This window comes from Pantherophis guttatus, chromosome 4 (genome assembly GCF_059756535.1).
Source record: "Pantherophis guttatus breed Tessera chromosome 4, ASM5975653v1, whole genome shotgun sequence".
NCBI lineage: Eukaryota > Metazoa > Chordata > Lepidosauria > Squamata > Colubridae > Pantherophis > Pantherophis guttatus.
In genome coordinates this window covers 159,842,163-159,864,053 of record NC_142066.1, presented here as the reverse complement: position 1 = coordinate 159,864,053, position 21,891 = coordinate 159,842,163, and the positions used below count along the sequence as shown (strand labels likewise).

Sequence of the window (21,891 nt, the reverse complement as noted above, 5' to 3'; positions counted from 1 at the left end):
TCTCGAACCTCTATCCATCGGCTACTTTCCATTCCTTATTTCTCATGGTTTTGTCCTTCTATGTCCAAATATATTGATAAAGCTACATACTTTGGAAAATCATGTTTCAACAATTAGCAACAGCTCAGCAGGATTACAAATAGTTCTGGTACATTTTGAAATCATCCTATCTAAAACTTTGGTTCATGTCTCTTTCTTCTGGGACCTGCTATCATCCAAAGGCCTTATTGAATCTGAGAGATCAATAGCCTATATTTTTGTTTCCCACAGTCGCCACTTCTTGTTCGTAAGAACCAGGGGTGAAATCCAGCAGGTTCTGACAGGTTCTGGAGAACCGGTAGCGGAAATTTTGAGTAGTTTGGAGAATGGGCAAATACCACGTCAGGCTGGCCCAGAGTGGGGTGGGAATGGTGATTTTGCAGTGTCCTTCCCCTGCCACATCCACCAAGCCATGCCCACAGAACTGGTAGTAAAAAACAATTGGATTTCACCACTGGTAAGAACAACACAAAATGAATCATACAAAGCAATATCTAGCAATATAATAGAGCCGAGGTGGCGCGGTGGTTAGAGTGCAGCACTGCAGGCTACTTCAGCTGACTGCTAGGTGCAGTTCAGCAGTTCAAATCTCACCGGCTCAAGGTTGACCTCAGCCTTCCATCCTTCTGAGGTGGGTAAAATGAGGACCCAGGTTGTTGGGGACAATGTGCTGGCTCTATAAACTGCTTAGAGAGGGCTGTGAAGCACTATGAAGCGGTATATAAGTTTAAATACTATTGCTATCTGCATGTAAGATACCTTATATCAATTATGGCAGTAAGTTCAACGTCCTTCACTTGAGATGAAGGAGGACAGCTACTTTGATTAAAAGGCATTTCAGCTAGGCAAGGGATAAGAGGGGATAGACAGGCTGAGCATTTGAATGGTGGGACGTGCAACCCTAAATACAGCATGGTACTGAAGAGGAGCAATGTAGCGATAGACTGCAGGCATAAGACCTCTCCTAATGCAGGCTGTTTCTTGCAGTCATCACTGGGCTTCTATGAGCTGGTCTTTTGTTACTCGATGCTGGTGTGGCTTTGGCTGAAGGTTGTATGGAGAGCGGGGGCAGAGGTTACTAGCACTTGCCTCCCTGCTGGGCAAAGCTTTGGTCTTTGCCTTGTAGCAGTCAGGTGACATGAGCTGAGGGGCTTCCTCGTCTGGGGCTGGTACCTTCTTACAGTGCGAAGCAGGCACCCAGGAGGCCAGATGTTGACACTTCACAGCAGGAGTATGGTCAAGATGAACTGCAATGGACCAGGGGTGAAATGCTACTGGTTCGGACCGGTTCAGCTGAACCGGTAGTGATGGCAGCACTAAGCTCCACCCACCCACCCGGTCATTGTTACTTCCTGGTTTTAACCAGGAAGTAACCTATTTCTTACTCCACGTGCTTAGAAGGGTTTGTGCATGTGTGGAGGGTCCAACCGCACATGTGACACATGCATGCGCATGCATGCACTTCTGAATGTGGTGCGTGCACTTCCAAACCGGTAGGGAAGGTAAGTAGATTTCACCCCTGCAATGGGCCCTTCCAATGGGGAGCCAGGCAATTCTTTCGTTGACATTCCGTCACCAGTTCCTAATCACCAGGTGCCAAGGAGTGGCAAGGGATGGTCTCCACATTTTACACTGAAAGTTCGCAAAGTTTGGTACAAGTTTGCATGGTGGCATCTAGGATGTCTTCACCAAATCATAGACATAACCATTCTAGACCAGGAGTCCCCACCCCATCACAAAGCAAGAACATCCAACAGAAAATGAGCAGGGGAGGAGAGAGGAGAAAAAGGCAACACACATTAACTCTATGACTAAGGAATGTCCTTCTAGACCACAGGTCAAGGGAAAAAGGCCTTCCTTATCCACGGAAAAGTGGTCAGGCTCAGTCGCTTGTGGTTCCATTGATGCTCAGCATCGCAGTCCTACACTGATCGCACTCCGCTTGTGCCCTAATGGCAACACACTCAACAACACTGGAGCTCATTGTATTTGTATTAGTAGTTGCTTACCGATCTAAGGGCAGGTACTTCACATTGGGTTTCCTTTCTTCCTCCTCCTCCTCCTCCTCCTCCTCCTCCTCCTCCTCCTCCTCCTCCTCCTCCTCCTCCTCCCCTCCTCCTCCTCCTCCTCCCCCCTCCTCCTCCTCCACCTCCTCCTCCTTTTTTCTGCTATCATCTGCGATCATCCAAAGGCCTTATTGAATCCGATAGATCAATAGCCTATATTTTTCTTTCCCACAATTGATAGACCCTCCAGGTGGACATGAGCTTAGATGGGTCCAGAACTGGATGGGCACCTGTTGACGTTGCTGAGTGTGGCATGAGATGGTATCTAGATCAGTGGTGGGTTGCTCCCTGTTCACACCGGTTCGCAAGAACCGGTAGTAAAAATTTTTAGAAGTTCGGAGAACCGGTAATAATATTGTCTGGCCATGCCCCCGAACTGGTCCCCGGCCCAGTCGCCGCTTGCTTACCCCTGTTACCTCGCTTAACCTCTTTGGCTGAAAAAAAAAATGCTTTTAAAAGTTAAAAAAAAAGCCTCTAATTATTGCACGGCTCAGCTGGGATCTCAGAAGCTTCTAAAAGCATTTTTTCCTGCAACTTCTTCGGCCAAAGAGGTTGTAGGGAAAAAAACACCCCTTTAAAAGCCTCTGGTGATCCCAGCTGACTTGCCTGATCGTCAGAAGCTTCTAAAAGAATTTTTTTCTGCAACCTCTTAAGGTTGCAGAAAAAATGCTTTTAAAAGTAAAAAAAAAAAAGTTGGCCACGCCCACCCAGTCACATTACCACCCACAAGCCACGCCCAGAGAACCAGTAGTAAAAATTTTTAGAACCCACCCCGATCTAGATGGCATCTGATGTTGTTGCAGAACGTGGCATGAGATGATATTGAGGAGACTGCTGTGGGACATCAACCACGCACCACCTCACTGATGAAATCTAGCTGGTTGAAAGGAGTCCTAAGAGTTTCAGAAAACGAGAAAAATACAGACGTGTTCAACAAGATTTGACCCCACTCCCACCCTCCTTGTCTCTGGTTTGAAGTACATTGATCTATTGGAGGTGACACGGGTGAAATCCAGCAGGTTCTGACAGGTTCTGGAGAACCGGTAGCGGAAATTTTGAGCAGTTTGGAGAACCGGCAAATGCCCCCTCTGGCTGGCCCCAGAGTGGGGAGGGAATGGAGATTTTGCAGTATCCTTCCCCTGCTACGTCCACCACGCCACATCCACAGAACTGGTAGTAAAAAAAATGGATTTCACTACTGAGGTGACACGATAGTGAAACGCAAGCAGGACACGGGAAAGAGAAGGGGTTGAGCAGGATCTGGCTGGTTTTGTTAGAGCTGGCCATGATGCCTTTGATAGATATCTTCTAAAGAGGAAAGGTTCTCAGATGTCCACCTGCCTAATAGACAGAGATGTCTTCCTGTCCTCTCTTGAATCTATATGCCTGAGGGCAACTTCTGGAGACTCTCAACCAGTCTCCTCATGTCCATCACGGATTGCATCGTCTTCAGCTCCTGTTTTCCTGTCAGGATACGCAAGTCCTCGTCTTCTGGCATGGAGAGTGCGACGGGTTTCAGTGCGATTTCCCGCAGATTCTCCAGACACTGACAGGATTGATCCAGGGAGGTCTTTATGCCGAGTCTGATCTCATCAAACTTCTCGTCAAGGCTTTTGATTTTTTCTTCCAGAGTATTCTTCTTGGCCTTGGCCTCTTCATACTGCCTCTTCAGCTCTGTGTGGAACTTTCTCTCATAGATGATTTTGGTCTTCTCGTAGTGAGACTTCCACGCATGGCTCGACGAACAACAGCGCCCCGGACAAATGAGACACTTTGCTTCGTTGTTCATAGCGTCACATCGCTCAAATCTCCCATCATTGTGACAATTGTAATGGCAAACTGTGGAACACGACGGACAGTACATTACGGGGCCCTGTACATGTTCTTTCGCGCACTTTCCAACTTTATACTCAAAGTTTCGACTGGCTAGTACATTGATTGTGCATTGCTCCAAAGCTACCTGGATCTCTTTCAGTTCCTCCAGCTCCATCAGACTGGCTCGGAGTTTGGTCTGGAGCCCTTCCAGAGCGGTGTCCAATGACTGACGTTCCTTGAGGACCTTCATGGTCAAGGTTAAGTCTTTAGCTTCCAGCATCTTTAACGAGTCAAAGAAATCCTTCATGCTCTTGGTGCTCATTTTCCAGAACATTTTGGCAACAATATTAGGGCTTCCTCCATTTTCTCGGGGAGCAAAGAGGGCAGAATGGTTGAATCTGAAGTGCAGAGGGATTCCCGACTCATCCTGAGCACATGGCAGATCAGCTTCCTTGAGGGCCTCCAGGACAGGTGGGGTCCCCCCATCCGCAAAGGTGATCAGGAGTTGGATGTTATCCTTCATGTCTTTTCCCAACATGGAGAGCATGGAATCAAAGATGCATTTCTGGGTGTGGGTTGAATTTGAATGGGCAAAGAAGGCCTCAGCCACCAAGCAGATGGCATCCATGTGGTCAATGCCCCCTGGGGTGGAGAAAAACTCCAGGAGCTGCTTCTCCAACAATTTGTCTTGCTCTGCATCTCTTCTGCCTCCAAATCCTGGCGTGTCAATGATTGTGAGAGAATAGGGAATTCGGAAGCCCTTCTGATGGTTCACCATGTAGGCTGTGACTTCAGACATCCTGCTTCCAGCTTCGCTTCTCTGGGTGGTTTCATGAATGAGTTTGAATCTGAAGTTATCTTCCCACTGGACACCCAGGATATAATTGATCATCCCGTTGATCAGAGTGGTTTTCCCACACCCTGTTGCTCCCATCACCAAGATCACTTTGTTGGGCACTTCCAGGTTCTCCTTTCCAAGCTGGTACATGAGACATGGTGTGGAGGCATCTGAGGGGACTTCCTTCAAAGGAAGGGTGAACACTAATGGCTGTTTGTCCTCCACCAGGGAGCTTTCCTGAAGGAACTGGTGGGCTATGTTTCCTCCATCTTCCTCCTCCAGTAATGTGGAGACCTCCAACTCCACACTGGGGCCACTGAGAGCTCCATTATCACACACAGCTGACACCCGTATTCTATACATCATTTGGGGCTTCAGATCTTCAATGGGATAAAATTCTGTTTTTCTCCCAGTCCTTTTTTCAGTCCATTGGTCCTTACCAGCTCCAGCCTCCACCATTCTGTACTCCACCTTGTACTCCTTGATCACAACTCCGGAGGCAACGATGCTGGGACTCATCCAGGCCACAGATATGACAGAGGATGCCGCAGTGACCATTCTTAATTCCTCAGGAGGGCTGGTGGGAAGGGTCTTTATGGGTGGGCTCAGCTCACTGGTTTTACTAAGGCCTACCTTGCAACAAGCAGCATACTGGAACTGGTACTCTGTGTTTGGAGGCAGATCTTTCAGCAGGAACATCTCCCTGGTGTCCTCTGTCTTCATGGTCTTCCAGTTTTCTTCTCCTGCAATCTTGTACTCTACCAGATAACTGGAGATTGTAGCCTTTCCATATTCAGCTGGCTGAAACTTCAGTTGAATGCTGTTGTGTCTCAGTTCACAGATCAGGAAAGGGAGAGGTTTTGAGGGCAACTCAAAGTTCTTGCTGACCAGCTCTCCATCTTCATAAAGGTATATTGAGGCTCCTGGTGTGGCCACTTTTGGAAGTGAGGCCACGACAAAGCGGACCTTCTCATTAGATTGGTTGATACTGAAAAAGTCTCTGATGGATTTGGCAGCTTGGCGAGCATTGCGGGTCCTCTCCTTGTCCTCAAACCAGGGCATGTCTTCCTCCTGCCTCCTTGTGGACTTAGCTGATTCTTGCAAGAATTGCTCCTGAAGCCACTTTTGTAAGCTCAACAGAAATGGCTCCTCTTCATGTAAAGAGGTGAATATAAAGGAGACCACATATACATTCTGGGGGTCCAGAACTATTTCTTCCAGTTTGTTCTGAGATGAGATAACTTGTATTTCACTTAGAATAGTCAGATAAGATTTGACAAAGTTCATTTCTCTTTTTTTGCTGTCCAGAAATTCGCGGAGTCTTTGGCTGTTGAAAGGCGACTGGTTGATGGACATCAAGATGTCCACCAGAGTCCCTTCCTCCTGCCCTCCTCCCCGGATGGAAGGCAACATTCTGGCCAGCTGTTTCTGGAAAGTCTGCCTGTGTTGCTTGCACAGATCCTTGAACTGCTGGATCTTCCTCTGGATCTCAGGGAAGGTTTCAGCAATGGGATTCTTGGCTAGATCGTTGCTTTGCATCTTGTTTTCATTGAGTTCCTCCAAGATCTTTTCGGCATCAAAGATCAATGTTAGGCTGATTTCTCGGACCATCTTAGCTGCTCTGGTGTCCAACTTGGTCAGGGGGTAGAGCCAGACCCTCATAGGCACAGCCTTCTCCCCATGTTCCCCTAACAATTTTGGGAGAGTTTCATAAACTTTCATGGCATCTTGGAAAGTCACTGGATTTTTCTCCAAAGAAAAGTCTCCATGGAACTTGCAACTAAACTTCAGAGCATTCTCTTTCTCCTTCTCAGTCAGTTTGACCTCTGCTTCTCCCGTGATGGATATCAAGTTCTTGACTGTAAGCTGGAGACTTCCTTGAATATCTTTCACCATCTCTGTTGAAGAAACTTCTCGGTCAAAGACAAAAAAGGCCTGGGCTCCATAGAGGATGGCGGTGACCACATGGGTGGCTGTGCCATGATCAAAGACAGCTGGGTAAGAGATATTCTGGATTCCTAGGTGGCTCATTGTCAGCTGTTCATACTTGGTGGTGGTTTTGTACTGTACAGTGACTCTGGCCTGTTGCTTGGACTTCTTTTTGTCATGAAGATACTTGGCCGACCCTCCCACTTCAACCAGCCCTCCGAGGAAACTGGCCTTGAGGGAGGCTGAGATGTCCAGGGCGGAGCTCTTATCATCTATGCTATCGGATGCAATGATTTCAGATTCTGTCTTGGGCTGAGGCTTGATGGTCAGGTCCTTCTGAAGAGAGCTGTAATCCCAAAGGGTGACCCCTGCACAAAATAGAAGAACAAGGTCATAAATTGAACACCATCTTCCAAAACAACTGTAGCTAGACAAAGGACCTCCAGAGAGATGGGACAAGGAAGACATCATTTCCCCTGGTGAGTTCCCTCATTTGTTCTCTCCGGCCATCACCAGAGATGCTTCCTTCCCATTTTGCAAAATACCGCAAAGTCCAAAGGCTTTTGACAGAGTAGAGACGAAAGGGAACCTCTTGATTTCCAAAAAGATCTCCAACTACCTTGTGAAACCACGTCATTCATCAAGCTTCTCATTTCAGACCTACCCCCCGAGAAAAGCACTAGCACCACAACCTGAGAATTTCACCCCTCACTTCAGCTCCTTGGAAACTTCACTCTTTTTTAAAGCTATTTTTCAAATCATTTCACTGACATTAGTTTGGAAACCTACCCTCTGGTTGGTAGTCAATTACGGCCCTGCTGAGTGCCTGGTCCACAGCAGGGCTGGTGGGATGGATACACATTCCCAACTAGAAGCTCCTACTTAGTTAGCTGTTACTAGTAGGCCATGTGCCCAGGAGGTCAACTCTGTCCCTGGGCTGAGCCTTTGTATCTCTGGCAGTGCCCATGTCCTTCCCTCCCAACACCCATCAATCTCTCCTCCAGCTCCTACCTGGGATGAGGGCATCCTTACGACAGTCATAAAGCATCCCCAGCTGGAAAGGGCGACCCAATGCTGAGGTCTCAATGGCATCCTCTGTCTGGGCCATGCTCGGTTCCTGCGTGTCGCTGACTCTTTTACTGACCTGCAAGAGACAAGAACCATCCATAGGAGGCCATGACTGAATGATGTCTCTATGAGTTGTGCTGGGGACACTTCATACCCCTTCCTGAAGCCCCTTCCCTGGGTTTCTCCCCCCCTTCTCCAACACCGAAAGTCATTCCAAGAAAGGGCCTTTGGGTACACCGACCAAAGACCACCTTTGTAAAGAGTTTGGGGAAGGGCATTCCTGTCAGGGAATTGGGTTGCCGGAGTCCAAATGGAGTCAGAGACACTTACACTGAACATGGTTTCATGTAAATGAATATCTTCATGGTCAATAAGAGAGGCAACCAGGAGCATTGTTCGGTAAATCAACACCACAGGAACATCATGAGATAAATCTTGGAGAGCAGACAACAGTGGTCCCCAATCTTTTGGACACTGGGGACCGATTTCGTGGAAGACAATTTTTCATGGGGAGCAAGGGTTGGGGAGGATGGTTTCACATGCTACCTGGATTCCACAGATGCACAGATGAAGCTTTGCTCACTTGCGTGGAGCAGTTGTTAACAGGCCACTGATCGGTATTGGTCCATGGCCCTTGGGCTGGGGAACATTGGCATACAGGACCCCAAGGCATAAAGGTGGGAAACAAGGAAAATCCCCCTTTTCACTCAAGGCAAACAATCACAGCTCCGATTGCCTCATGCAGTAGCCAGCTCACTTTCATCCAGGGGTCCCCAACTTGTGTTGGCGTGGGCCGCGCAGGCACTAGAGATTTCATGTTGTGATTCCATGAGCACAATCCCCCAATCGCGGTAGTGTTGCAGTGTTGTGCTGGTGCTATGATGGCGTAAGAGCTGTGCAGGCTCTACCATCACCATGAGCACACACTCCCCCCACTCACACTAGCATCACTATGTTGCGCTGGCACTATCGTTGCCATGAGTGCACACTAGGGGTGAAATGCTCCCCCGGTCTGAACTAGGAGCATTTCAACCCTGCTTTGAATGGTCATTAAGCATAACCAAGAATACACAAAGGCAGAAGCGTATCCCCCCCCCCCAGGATAAAACACCCAGACACAAACTGAACAATGTGGTATATGCAGTACAAAGCAGTGAGCCATGTGCAGATCTTTACATTGGGGAAACAAAACAGCCACTTCACAAACACATGGCACAACATAGGAGAACAAACCCATCCGGACTAGATTCAGCAGTCCATCTGCCTTTGAAAGACAAGGGCCACTCTATGGAAGAGAGCAAAGTCCACATTTTGGACAGAGAGGACCACTGGTTTGAAAGAGGGGTGCAAGAGACCATCTACATCCATACTGAACAGCCCCCTCTCAACAGAGGGAAAGGGATATGACATAATCTATCTTCAGTCTACAACACGGTCCTTTCAGCTATTCCAACAAGGCCTCACACCCATTTGCACCACTCAGGTGACCCTGAGGACACAGACGAACCTCCAGGTGCCCTCAACAACCATTTATTTATTTATTTATTTATTTATTTATTTATTTATTTATTTATTTATTTATTTATTTATTTATTTATTCGAGTATATATTAGATAATATATATATAAGCATGAATTGAATACATAAAATGAATACAATTAAAGGGAACATTAGGACAGGGACGGTAGGCATGCTGGTGCTTTTATGCACACCCCTTACAGACCTCTTAGGAATGGGGTGAAGTCCACAGTAGACAGTCTAAGGTTAAAGTTTTGGGAGTTTTGGGATGAGACCACAGAGTCTGGTAGTGCATTCCAGGCATTGACCGCTCTGTTACTGAAGTTATATTTTCTGCAGTCGAGTTTGGAGCAGTTCACTTTAAGTTTGTATCTATTGTGTGCTAGTGTATTGTTGTGGTTGAAGCTGTAGTAGTCATTGACAGATAGGACATTGTAGCAGATGATTTTATGAGCTACGCTTAGGTCATACCAGAATTTCAAGTCTGGTGGCATAAGGTATTTTACTGCAAGCAGAGGAGTGGAGGACTCTTCTTGTGAAATATCTCTGGACTCTCTCAAATGTATTTATGTCTGATATGCGGTGCGGGTTCCAGACAGATGAGCTGTATTCGAGAATTGGTCTAGCAAATGTTTTGTATGCTCTGGTTAGTAGTGTGATATTACCGGAGAAATAGCTACGCAAGATTAGGTTAACAACCCTTAATGCCTTTTTGGCAATGTTGTTACAGTGGGCTTTGGCACTTAGATCATTAGATATGAGTACTCCAAGGTCCTTGACAGAGTGAGGGTCATCTACAAGGTCATGTCCACTCAGCTTGTATTTTGTGTTCTTTTTTTTTTTTTTTTTAAATTTGATTTATATGCTGCCCTTCTCCGAAGACTCAGGGCGGCTTACAATGTGCTCAGCAATAGCCTTCATACTTTTGTATATTTATACAAAGTCAGCTTATTGCCCCCACAAACTGGGTCCTCATTTAACCTACCTTAGAAAGGATGGAAGGCTGAGTCAACCTTGAGCCTTGGAGAGATTCGAACCCTGCAGTAATTGCAGGCAGCTGGTCTTAATAACCAGCTTAATAACAGGGTGCCTTAAACCCCTGTACTACCACTTTCTCCTCTCCATAAAAAGAAGTTCTTTATAAGTAATAACCTCTTGTTTTTGTTCTATGCTTATATTTTCTATCACGTGTCTAGGAATTGCCCATACAGGTATTTTATAATTCAGCTTATACTGATACTTTTTCCAGACACACAACAAAGCATTTCTAAGTATATGACTTTTGAATGTCTTGTCCACTTTCTTATCATATAATAAATAAGCATGCCATCCATATAACAAGTCGTACCCTTCTATAGTCAGTATTCTTTCTTCACTTAAATTAAACCAATCACTAATTGTTGAAAGACCAACTGCCTCATAATATAATCTTAAATTAGGCATTTTAAGACCCCCTCTTTCACGTATATCCTGTATTACTTTTAACTTTACCCTGGGTCTTTTACCCACCCATACAAAATTATTAATACCTTTCTGCCATTCCTTGAGATTTATATCTTTTTTAAGTATTGGTATCATTTGAAACAAAAATAAAAATCTTGGCAAAACATTCATCTTTATTGCTGCTACTCTTCCCAGTAAAGATAATTGTAACTTTTTCCAATTTTCCATTTCTTTCTGAACTTTATGCCATAACACTTCATAATTATTTTTATATAATTTCACATTTGTAGCTGTAATAAACACTCCCAGATATCTCACCTTTTTTACTATTTCAAAGCCCGTTATTCTTTCTAACTCTTCTCTTTCCTCCATAGTCATATTTTTGTTATTATCTTTGTCTTTCATTGATTTACTTTAAATCCCGATACTTTTCCATATTGATCAAGTATATCCCTCAGATATATCACCGAATGTGTTGGTTGTGATAGAGTAACAACCAGGTCATCTGCAAATGCTCTTAATCTGTAATCTTGCTGTCTTATTTTAATTCCCTTGATTTCACTTGAACTAAGTATTTTATTCAATAATAGTTCTAAAGTTAAAATAAACAATAATGGAGATAATGGACACCCCTGCCTTGTCCCTTTTTCAATTTTAAAAATTTCTGTTAAACTACCATTAACTATTATTTGGGCTGTTTGTTGTTGATATATTGCTTTAATTGATTGTGTAAAATATTCCCCAAATTACATCCTTTCTATTACTTTAAGTAGAAATTTCCAATTCAATTGATCAAATGCTTTCTCAGCATCCAAGAAAAAAAGTGCTGCAGGGACCTAGTTGTTTCTCTCCAGATATTCCAATAAGTCAACAATTTGTCTAAAGTTACACCTCATTTGTCTCCCTTTTATAAATCCTGACTGGTCATTATGGATCATTTGCTGCATAACTATCATTAATCTATTTGCTAATATTTTGGCAAAAATCTTGTAAATCTTAAAAGCGATATTGGCCTATAATTTTCTGGTTTGTTACAATCTTGATCTTCCTTTGGTATCAATGAAATAAAAGCTGTTCTCCATGAAGGAGGCATTTCCCCTCCAGACAATATTTTATTAAATAAATCCCTAAGCGGTTCCACCATTTTTGCTTGTAAATTTTTATAATAAACAGCTGTCAAACCATCTGTCCCTGGGGCTTTACCCGTTTTTAACTCTTTGATTACTGAAGAAATTTCCTCAGAAGTTATAAGTTGATTCAATCTTTCCCGTTGCTCCAATGTAAGTGCAACAATATTCTGCTCCTGTATGTATCTCTCTATATCTATATCTTGAATTGAGTCACTAGTATATAACTTTGTATAAAACTCTAAAAAAGCTTTCTTAATCAAATTCTGTTGATATACATCTTTACCTCTATATTCAATCTTAGCAATTAATCGTGATTTCTGTTTTTTCCTTATTAGATAAGCCAACCATCTACCTGGCTTATTAGCATTGCAAAACGTATTATGCTTAGCATATTGTAAGTTAATAACCACCTGGTCTGCTATCAACATTTTAAACTGCCCTTGTAATATATTTATTGCTTCTTTTGGTCTCTTGTCTTGTGGATTTAACATAAGTAGTTGCTCTTTCTTTTTTATTTCTTCCTCTAAATCTTTCTGCTTTTTCTGCTGTCTAAGTCTATGTCTAGTACTCATATGTATTAAAATTCCCCTCATATATGCTTTACTTGCATCCTATACCATCTCCATAAATGTACCCTTATGCATATTCATAACAAAAAATTCTTTCATATGTCTTTTGCACTCCTTCACATTTTCTTCATATCTAAACAAATTCTCATTTAACCTCCATGACCGCCTATCTTTCTTTTCCTGATCTAATTCCACCCAAACCGGGCTATGATCAGACAATATTCTTGAACATATCTTTGTCTTCTTTACCCTAGAAAGGAAGTCATTAATAATTAGTATAAAATCAATCCTAGAGAAGGATTGATGTCTGTCAGAGAAAAAAGTAAAATCTTTTTCTTCATTATTCCGCTCACGCCAAATGTCTCTCAACTCCAAATCTTCCATCATATCAAAAAAAGTTTTAGGAACGCATGACTTGAAATATTTTGAGAAAGGCTTTTCTTGTCTTTTCGAGTGTCCAATACTCCATTCCAATCTCCCATTAATATAGATTATTTATAATCCCATTGTATTATTTTGGCATGTAAGAGTTTATAAAATTTTTCTTGTTGCTGGTTAGGAGCATATATTCCAATCACAAGTGTTTTCTTTCCTTCTACTAAAAGTTCAATTGCTATATATCTTCCTTGAACATCCGCTTCAATTTATTTGGCAGATAGATCTTTCTTTAAGTAGATGACTATTTTTCTTTTCCGGAGCTGATGCAACAAAATGTATACCTAGTTTTGAATTTATCAAATATTTTTGATCCGATATTCTAATATGTGTTTCCTACAAGCATATTACATCATTTTTAAATTGTTTGAGATAATGAAATATCTTCTTTCTTTTTTGTGGTGAATTTAATCCATTTACATTCCAGGTCAGAAATCTAGTCGCCATTCTTGGCTCCTTGAAGCTTTTGGAGCATCAGCTGGAGGTCTTTCTTCATCTGCCTCTTTGGCCTAGCTCCTCCCACAGCTTCTGTTTTAGTAATTTCTTGAGTTGTCACCTGAATTTTTTTTTTTAATTTGATTTATATGCCGCCCTTCTCCGGAGACTCAGGGCAGCTTACAGTGCGTTAAGCAATAGCCTTCATACTTTTGTATATTTATACAAAGTCAGCTTATTGCCCCCACAAACTGGGTCCTCATTTCACTTACCTTAGAAAGGATGGAAGGCTGAGTCAACCTTGAGCCTTGGAGAGATTCGAACCAGCAGTAAATTGCAGGCAGATGTGTTAATAACAGGGTGCATAGACCACTGTACTATCAAGGCTCTTTTTATTGCCTTTTTAATTCCAATTCTTTACGTTTAGTGACTGCTCGGGTCTGTCTTTGCTCCTTTACTTCCTCCAAATTTATCAGAGGTTCCCAAACCTGAACAGCATCCAAAGATTGCCCATTCTTAATTGCTGCCCCAGCTTCAGCTTGCAAATGTTTCTCTTCTGTCTCCTGTTTCTTGGCCATATCTTCCTCCTTTCTCCTCCTCATTTCTGGCGATGGTGGACATTCCGCCTTCAATACATTGATATAGAAATCTTTCGCCTTCCAAACTGTATTAAGACAGTATCTTTGCCCTGAAAAATTCACAATTAATCCTGTTGGAACATCCCATCTGAACTGCATCTGCCAATTTTTTAATTCATCCACCAAAAAAGCAAAATCCTTTCTGTTTCTTAACATTTTGGGAGGAATTTCTTTCAGTATTATAAGCTCTTGGCCTGCAACTTCCACTTTGTTCTTATAAGCTGCTTGTAAGATTGCATTTCTGACACTTCTGGTTGTAAAGTAAATCACCACATCTCTTGGCAACTGTTTCTGTTTGGCAATCCAGGAATTAACCCGATACATTTTATCAATCTGAAGTGCAAGATCTTCTGGCTGGTCTCCAATCAAAGGTGCCAAGGCTTCTGGAATAATCTCTCTTAAATTCTCTAAGTTACTTTCTTTCACTCCTCTCACTCTCACTGCAAATTCCATCATTCTGTATTGTAAAAGAGTCATTTCTTCATCTGCCCTTTCTGATTTATTCTGAATTTCTTCCACTTTATTTTCCAAGTTCAAATTAGCTTGACTTATTTCCTCAACCTTCTCATCCAGCTGAACCATATTTTTTGCTAAACCTTGAAATGCAAACACAATATCCTCTCTTATCTCCTTATTATGAACCTCAATAACTTCTATAACTTCCTTAAGTTTTTCTTCCATAACAGAGGTGTGCTCCTTTAAGGATTCTTTCAAAGTTTCTGTGATAGATTCCTTCAATGATTTTTACAGCATTTCCAAATTAAATGCTTGCGCTTGTGTTTATATTTGTGGCTCAGCCAGAAGTTGAAGTTTCTTAGAAGCCCTTTCTTTCTTTCTTTCTTTCTTTCTTTCTTTCTTTCTTTCTTTCTTTCTTTCTTTCTTTCTTTCTTTCTTTCTTTCTTTCTTTCTATAGCAGAGAAGAAAGCTCAGCAATTTTAATTTATGTGATTTAATTTGGCAAATCAATTCTTTATCTTTCCCAGTTAGCAATAAAGTCTGTAGAATCCAACCACCTTGAACAATGCTGGGTGTTAACAGCTTTAATGAGAGTTAACTTTCACTTTCACACTCTATTAAGCACAAGCGCCATTTTCTTCACTCCTTTAATCAATTTCAAAAAGTGGCAATTTAAGCATGGAGTTAAGGGTTTGTTATTTGCGATTGCCTGCTCTCCTGTCTTCCCTCCGTCTGCATAGATAATCAACTTAGATGTCAATAAAAATTGCAGAAGTGGTCGTGACGTTTTTTTCTGCTCAAAGCAGAAGCGCCCTGGATCTCGGAGTTTCACCGGATTTCCTGGGGAGCTCTCACCCTCCAAGCCCCCAAAACTATTTCAGGGGCTTTTGGGGAGCTCTATCCCCATCCGATTACTCTCCTTTCCCTCTTCATCCTGGGAGAAAGGTTTTCTGGCCGCCGGACAGTTGATTTGCGCTGTCAGGGCGGCTTTACAAGATCGCAGGGCTGGCGCTCCGAGAGAGAGTGTCCAGCAACGTTGGCGGTGCCACCAGAAGTCCTTGTGTTCTGATTCTTTTTGCCAATGTGTAAGACAGAGCATTTGTTGGCTGAGATTTGGAGTTGCCAATTTTTTGATCATTCCAACACAAAGTCAAGGTCTTTTTGAAGGGTTGCAGCGTTGTTGGTAGTGTTAAATAGCTTTACATCATCGGCGAAGAGAACACATTTACTTATTATATGATCACAAAGATCATTTATGTATAGTATGAAGAGTGTTGGTGCTAGAACACTGCCTTGGGGGACACCGCTATTAACAGGTGCAGGATTTGATAGGGCGCTCCCTATTTTGACCACTTGTCTGTTTGACAGGAACACAGTTATCCAATTATGGAGGGGTCCAGAGATGCCGTAGGATTTTAGTTTTAGAAGTAGTTTGTCATGTACCACTGAATCAAAGGCTTTACAGAAGTCTATGTAAATTGCATCTATTGCTTTGCCCTGATCAAGATTTGTAGTCTATGTTTTTGCAGTGTAGAAGTTGTAGATTACAGGATATTTTTTTTTTCTGAAACCAAATTGTTTATTAGAGAGTAGGTTATTTGTTTCTAGGTGGAGAGTAATCTAAAAGGATGCAAATGACCAGCTGACTGCAAGGAGCATCAATCCTTCCCTTCCCCACCATCCAGGCAGAGCTGAAGAAGCTTCTTGGTTGAGAAGCGAAACGTCTTCAAAGAAAGAAAAAACAAGGAAGTCCAGTTGGCTCTTGGAAAAAAAGCATCTTTGGGGCAACCACGACCTGAAGGACAGAGAATCTCCATAGACCAGGCATCCTCAAACTACGGCCCGTGGGACGGATGCGGCCCGCCAAAGCCATTAATCCAGCCCGTGCGGGACCACGAGGCTGCTCCGCCCACATCACCGCACCCACCTGCCAGCCCCCACCCTTTGGCCATATGGACGGCTGATGTTTGCGAGAGCTGGCAGAGTGCTTCTGGGGGGTAGGGGAGGCAGGAATCCCATGTTGCACAGATCCACAGAAAGGAGGGAGGTGCACCTGATTCCTGATTGATTCTATTCCAAGCCCGAAATCTCTCCCAAACTCAAATTGCCTTACCGTTGCCAGAGAAAATTGACCTTCCGAGCAAGCAAAGATTCCCCCCTTGATCCGTGAAGAAACAGTCAAGAGATGTTTGTGACAGCTGAACCCCTCTCTCCCCCCCACCAGTTTGAGCAAAGCTGCCTCCATGAAGCATCGTGTGCTGTCAGTGAAGGGACATTACTTGCGTTGGGACAACCAGAGGTGAGCCCAGCCCCACTGCCCATGGTGGCTCCTTCTGCAGGTGGATTTTTTTGTTTTTGTTTTTGACAGACTGGATCTGTCCCTGCTTAAATACTGTATTTCCTTTGTGGAATTTAGCTACCACACATAGATATCAGTCCTGGCGTTGGCCAGTGAGGCAGCCTGCCCCTGAAGGAGGATGGCTGCCTCTACCCCTGGGGAGGGAGGCAGGAAGGGCATGGAATGGAATAGAAATAGGAGAAAATGGAATGGGAATAGGAATAGGATGGGATGGGATGGAATAACAATAGCAATAGGATGAAGTGGGAATGGGATGGAATGGAATGGAATTCAGTGAGGTATCCCAGTGCACTGCCAAGGTTGAAGGGGATCCTGCAGAAGATGCCCCAGGAGAGAGAGAGGGGGGGGGGAAGAGAGAGAGGTGGAAAAAGAGAGAGAAAGAGAGAGAGAGAGAGAGACATACATAGAGAGAGATAGAGATAGATAGGTAGATATAGAGAAGATAGATAGATAGATACATAGATGAGATGGATAGATAGATAGATAGATAGATAGATAGATAGATAGATAGATAGATAGATAGATAGATAGATAGACAGACAGAGAGACAGACAGAGAGACAGACAGACAGAGACAGACTTGTTGATTGTAAGCTCCTTGGGGCTGAAAAGAATTGCTGCAAAACTGAGTATCCTGAAGTAGACCACTAAACAACTTAAAAAACGATCTAGTAAAAAGAGAAGCCAACCAAAAGAGCAACATCCAAACAAAAGCAAATAAAACACTCCCAGGAGCAAAACAAATGAAAGTTTAATTTGTGTGTATTGTTTAATGGCCTGCTAAATTGGCAAAATGGACTGCTAAATTGCCCACGCCCACCCAGTCACATGTCCACCTAGCCACGCCCACCCAGCCGGTCTGCCCCCCCCCCCAACAGTCTGAGGGACTGTGAATTGGCCTCCTGTTTAAAAAGTTTGAGGACCCCTGCCATATTCCTTTTGGGGGTGGTTGGGATCGATGCAGTTCCTCTCTTGGCCAGCAGAGGGCAATGCAGGATCAGGACTCTGTTTCCCGATAGGGAAAAGGCTGCTTTTTGGTTCTGGTGTTTTGGGAGGGCGGTTGGAGAGGGAACCCAAGGATGTTCTTTCCTTCCCCTAAGGTAAGGTGACCAGACGTCCTGCATTTGGCGGGACAGTCCCGATTTTTAGCAATTTGTCCCACGTCCCACGGCGTTTTAAAAAAGTCCCGATTTTTCATTCTGCCTCCTGAGTCCCAGCTGATGGCTAGAGGGAAAAAAACTGTTTAAACTCTTGCCGCGGGGCTTCAAAGGGACGCCCTACAGCTGATCAGTGTAAAGAGTTCCTGGAGCAGATTTTTTTCCCCTAGCTATGCTGAAAAAGCGAAAGCTAAAGCAGGTTCTTTGCTGCAACGTGACAAAATGAGGCAGAGAGAGATTTCTTTTTCTTTTTCCTCACCAAAAAAGGTAGGTGCAAAACTGCAAACAATGGGAAATTTAGGAGGAGAGTTCAAGATTTTAAAACACAAAAGAAAAATTTATTTATCTATTTAAATCTATTTAACTAGGGAATTGTAATAATTGAGATACTATTAATTGTATATTGTGTTGAAAGCAGAAATGGTTAAGTTGTGGTTTGGAGGAATATATGGGGGAAACTATTTGGTTTATTATTATTGGTAAATATAATTAATTGATTTGTAAGAAATTGGATTGCATGGAAATAATTGGAATATTCATGTTCATATTGATATACAAAAAGATAGTTATATAACTAATTGATTTATATTAAAATGTTGAATTTGTATTAAACAACTGTATTACATAATTACATAATTAACCAATATGAGGATGGATATAAAAATAGATGACAATGGGAAGGGATATAACATAGAATAGAAGGGAAAAACTGAATTTGATTAAGATTAGAGATGAGGATGAAGGGTAATATTGTTTTTTTAAAAAAAATAGATGAATAAATATGGCAAAAAGGAAATATAGAAATTGTAAATTTAATTGAAATGACTAAACACTGTTTAAATTTGTGAACCGGCCAAATACTCTGTTCAAAGAAAATACATTGTATGTTTGTATGTATGTTTCTAATTATTACTATTTATTCATATTTGTTCTCTTTTATTCTTTAAAGTTTAACAATTCATTCTTTATCTTAATATCTTTATATTTGTTGGGGTTGGCTTTCTTCCCTTTCATCTTTTTTATTGTACAGCAATCTTTCTCCTCAAACCTACCACCTCTCTCTTTTCTTTCCTTCTTACTTTCTCTTCCCCCACCCTCTTTTTCTCCTCCCTACTTCCTCTTCCTTTCTCCTCCTCCTCCTCTCTTCCTCCCTCTCTTACCCTCCCTCCTACTCTAATTTCCCTTCCCTTCCTTCATCCCTCTCTATTGCTGTATCCTTTTATGCATATGGACTACTCAGAGGGCTGAAAAAGTTATTTTTGACTGGTCCTCGCACTTTTGACCAGTCCTCGAACTTACGACTGTCTTCACATTTTACGTTTTTGCCCTATGTTGTCACCATGGTGAAGAGAAGCAGTTGTGAAATGAGTGACATGGTTGTTAAGAAAGCTGCACGGGCATAAATGTGAGGATGGTCATAAGTGTAAGGACCAGTCAAAAGTGCGAGGACCTGTCAGAAATGACTTTTTTCAGCCCTCTGAGTAGTCCCTATACACATAGCCATGGCCACCCGGTCACATGACCAGCTAGCCACGCCCACCCAGTCACATGACCTCCAAACCACGCCCACAAAATAAGCCACGCCCACAATGGTGTCCCTCTTTACCAATGTTAAAATCTGGTCACCTTACCCTAAGGATCCCTGGGTTCCAAATTTCCTTTTATTTCCCCAGCCAGTTGAAGAATGTGCTCACACGCACATCCAGGCAAACCAATGCACACAGCTGCAAACCTTCTTTTCTAGCTCCTGGAGTCCCCCCCCCCGACGCTGGGGTTTCAGCCAAGCCCCCCCCCCTCCATCGCCTGTGTGCCCACGAGGGGCTTTCAGGGAAGGAGGAAGGAGAGCAAATTCCTACCATTCTCCCCTCCCCCCCCTTTGCACGGAGGGCAAATCCTGATCCCTCCAGGGGTCTTTGAAATCTCACAGGATAAATTCCGGGGGGGGGGAATTTGTGGGGGGGGGAGAAAGGGAGATGGGAGTGAGAGTCCCAAGGGTGTGGGGGCTTTAGAAAGCGGTATCCCTTCCCTGCACCCCGATCCTGTGTCTCCCCACCTTTGGCTGCCTGGAAAGGACTCTTCAGAAAAGGAGCCAGCCCCCTCCCCAAATGATCTGGCCTACCCCCCCCCCCATGACACAAGTGCTTCTGGCTCACCCTTGTTCCACCTTGCACTACATGTCAAAGTTTGCACTGAGTGAAACAACAACATTGGGGCTTCATCCCTGGAAGCTTTCAAGAAGAGACCGGACTGCCCTCTCTCAGAAATGGCATAGGGTCTCCTGCTTGGGCCACGGGGGTGTGGGGTTGGACTAGATGACCTACAAGGTCCCTTCGAACTCTGTGATTCTGTTCTGTTCTGCTGTTCTTTCCCTCTCCTTCCTCTGCCGCTGCTAACACGGATGACTGACCGATCCAGCCGTCCCATTCCTAATGTTAGGATCTCGGCTGTTAGATCGGCTATCCAGAGTTGGAAGGGACCCTGTAGGTCATCTAGTCCAACCCCCCCTCCGCCCAAGCAGGAGACCCCACACCTATTTCTGACAGTCGAATCTCTTCTTGAAAGTGTCTGGTGATGAAGCCCCCACAATTTCTGAAAACAAGCGGTTCCATTGGTTGATTGTTCGTCTCTTCCACTCCACCTCCCTCCTCCCTTCTCTGCTTGCTTTTCCTCAGAGGAGGGTCTCAGCTCCCCCCACCCACCCATTTGCTTCCCCCAGAAAGGAAGGACCGCTCGTCCTCGGGTCAAAGGGGCAGCTCCTTGGCTTGCTTCCCACCGGAGGCCCAGAAGAAGCCCTTCCCTCGCCCCACTCCACTCCACTGCCCCTAACTCTCAGAGCTTCTGGGGAGGGGTCTCACCTGGTTGCAGGGATCAGGAATCCCCGGCGGAGGGTGGATCTGCTGCTCTCCTTCTCTGCTTCGCCGCTCGATCTCTCCGTCCTTTTCAAAAAAAAGGGGGGAACAGTGACCCCCCTCTCTTTAAGGTCTGCTTCTCCTTCCTTTAACCGTGCTCCAACCTGGGGTCCCAGGGGAGAGGAGGGGGGGCTTCCCTTAAAAGATGTCAGACTGGGGGAAGGGAGAGTTCCTGGTTGAAGAAATCAAAGGATGTGATTGTGTGCATTGTGTGTGTGCATGTGTAAGGAAGATGGACCTGGAAGGGGGGATGTCTTCATTGCACTGATGGCACTCACTGCCAACATTAGCATCCTTTCCACTTCCATCGTCCTCTCCTGGTTATCCCTCGGGGCACTTCGGTGGGTCTGAGGGGTGTGTGTGTGTCCCCAGCTGCACCTCGGACTTCAGAGGGTCTCTCCCGAGATAGGAGGGTGAGTTCCTGAGATTTTTGGACTCGGATCATGGGGGAAATCACCATGATTTTCAGGAGTATCTGCAGGACGTGGTCAAAAGGTTGAGAGGGTGCCACCACGGAGCAGTAGAACCTCTCTCCGTCTTGTAGGCACCTCCGGTCTACTCCATTGCATTTGGTCCAGCCTCTGCTTCCAGCCCTGAGCATGGATTTCACACCAGGACAACGAGATGGTCTAGGACTCCCATTTTCTTAAGGAGGTTCCATAGCTTGAGAAGGTCCAAACAATCCAAGGTCTTTTTAGAACTTCCTTTGGGACATCTTGGCTTGCTCAGAGATCCAGCAGGCATCCTCCATCACTTCTTCCTTGATTGTCCAGTCACTGGTGATCTCCTCAAGCCCAGGGAGAAAGAATGGTATGATCATGTCATCCATCTATCTAAACATCCATCTGTGTATCCATCCATCCATCCATCGATCCATCCATCCATCCATCCATCCTTCCATCCATCCATCCATGTATTTATCCACCCATCCATGCATCCATCTGTCTGTGTGCCCATCCATCCATCATCTAATCACCCACCCACCCATCCATCTGTCCACCCATCCATCTGTCCACCCATCCATCTGTCCATCCATGCATCCATTCATCCATTCCTCTGCATCTCTCCATCCATCCATTCACCTCTCC

General features: G+C 44.2%; 2 protein-coding genes across 2 annotated transcripts; both read right to left on the bottom strand.

Moving 5' to 3' along the window:
- Window positions 1–3,375: 3,375 nt before the first annotated feature.
- LOC117659866 (uncharacterized) lies at window positions 3,376–20,803 on the bottom strand. The gene is made up of 3 exons (XM_060693728.2): window positions 20,750–20,803; window positions 7,699–7,831; window positions 3,376–7,055 (listed from the first exon to the last, which is right to left on the bottom strand). Exons 2-3 carry the CDS (start codon window positions 7,793–7,795, stop codon window positions 3,484–3,486), a joined length of 3,669 nt encoding a protein of 1,222 aa, XP_060549711.2. The 5' UTR covers window positions 7,796–7,831; window positions 20,750–20,803; the 3' UTR covers window positions 3,376–3,483.
- Window positions 13,678–21,111, bottom strand: LOC148114442 (uncharacterized). The gene is made up of 3 exons (XM_087893705.1): window positions 21,082–21,111; window positions 20,750–20,830; window positions 13,678–14,655 (listed from the first exon to the last, which is right to left on the bottom strand). Exons 1-3 carry the CDS (start codon window positions 21,109–21,111, stop codon window positions 13,678–13,680), a joined length of 1,089 nt encoding a protein of 362 aa, XP_087749831.1.
- Between the last annotated feature and the right edge of the window lie 780 nt (window positions 21,112–21,891).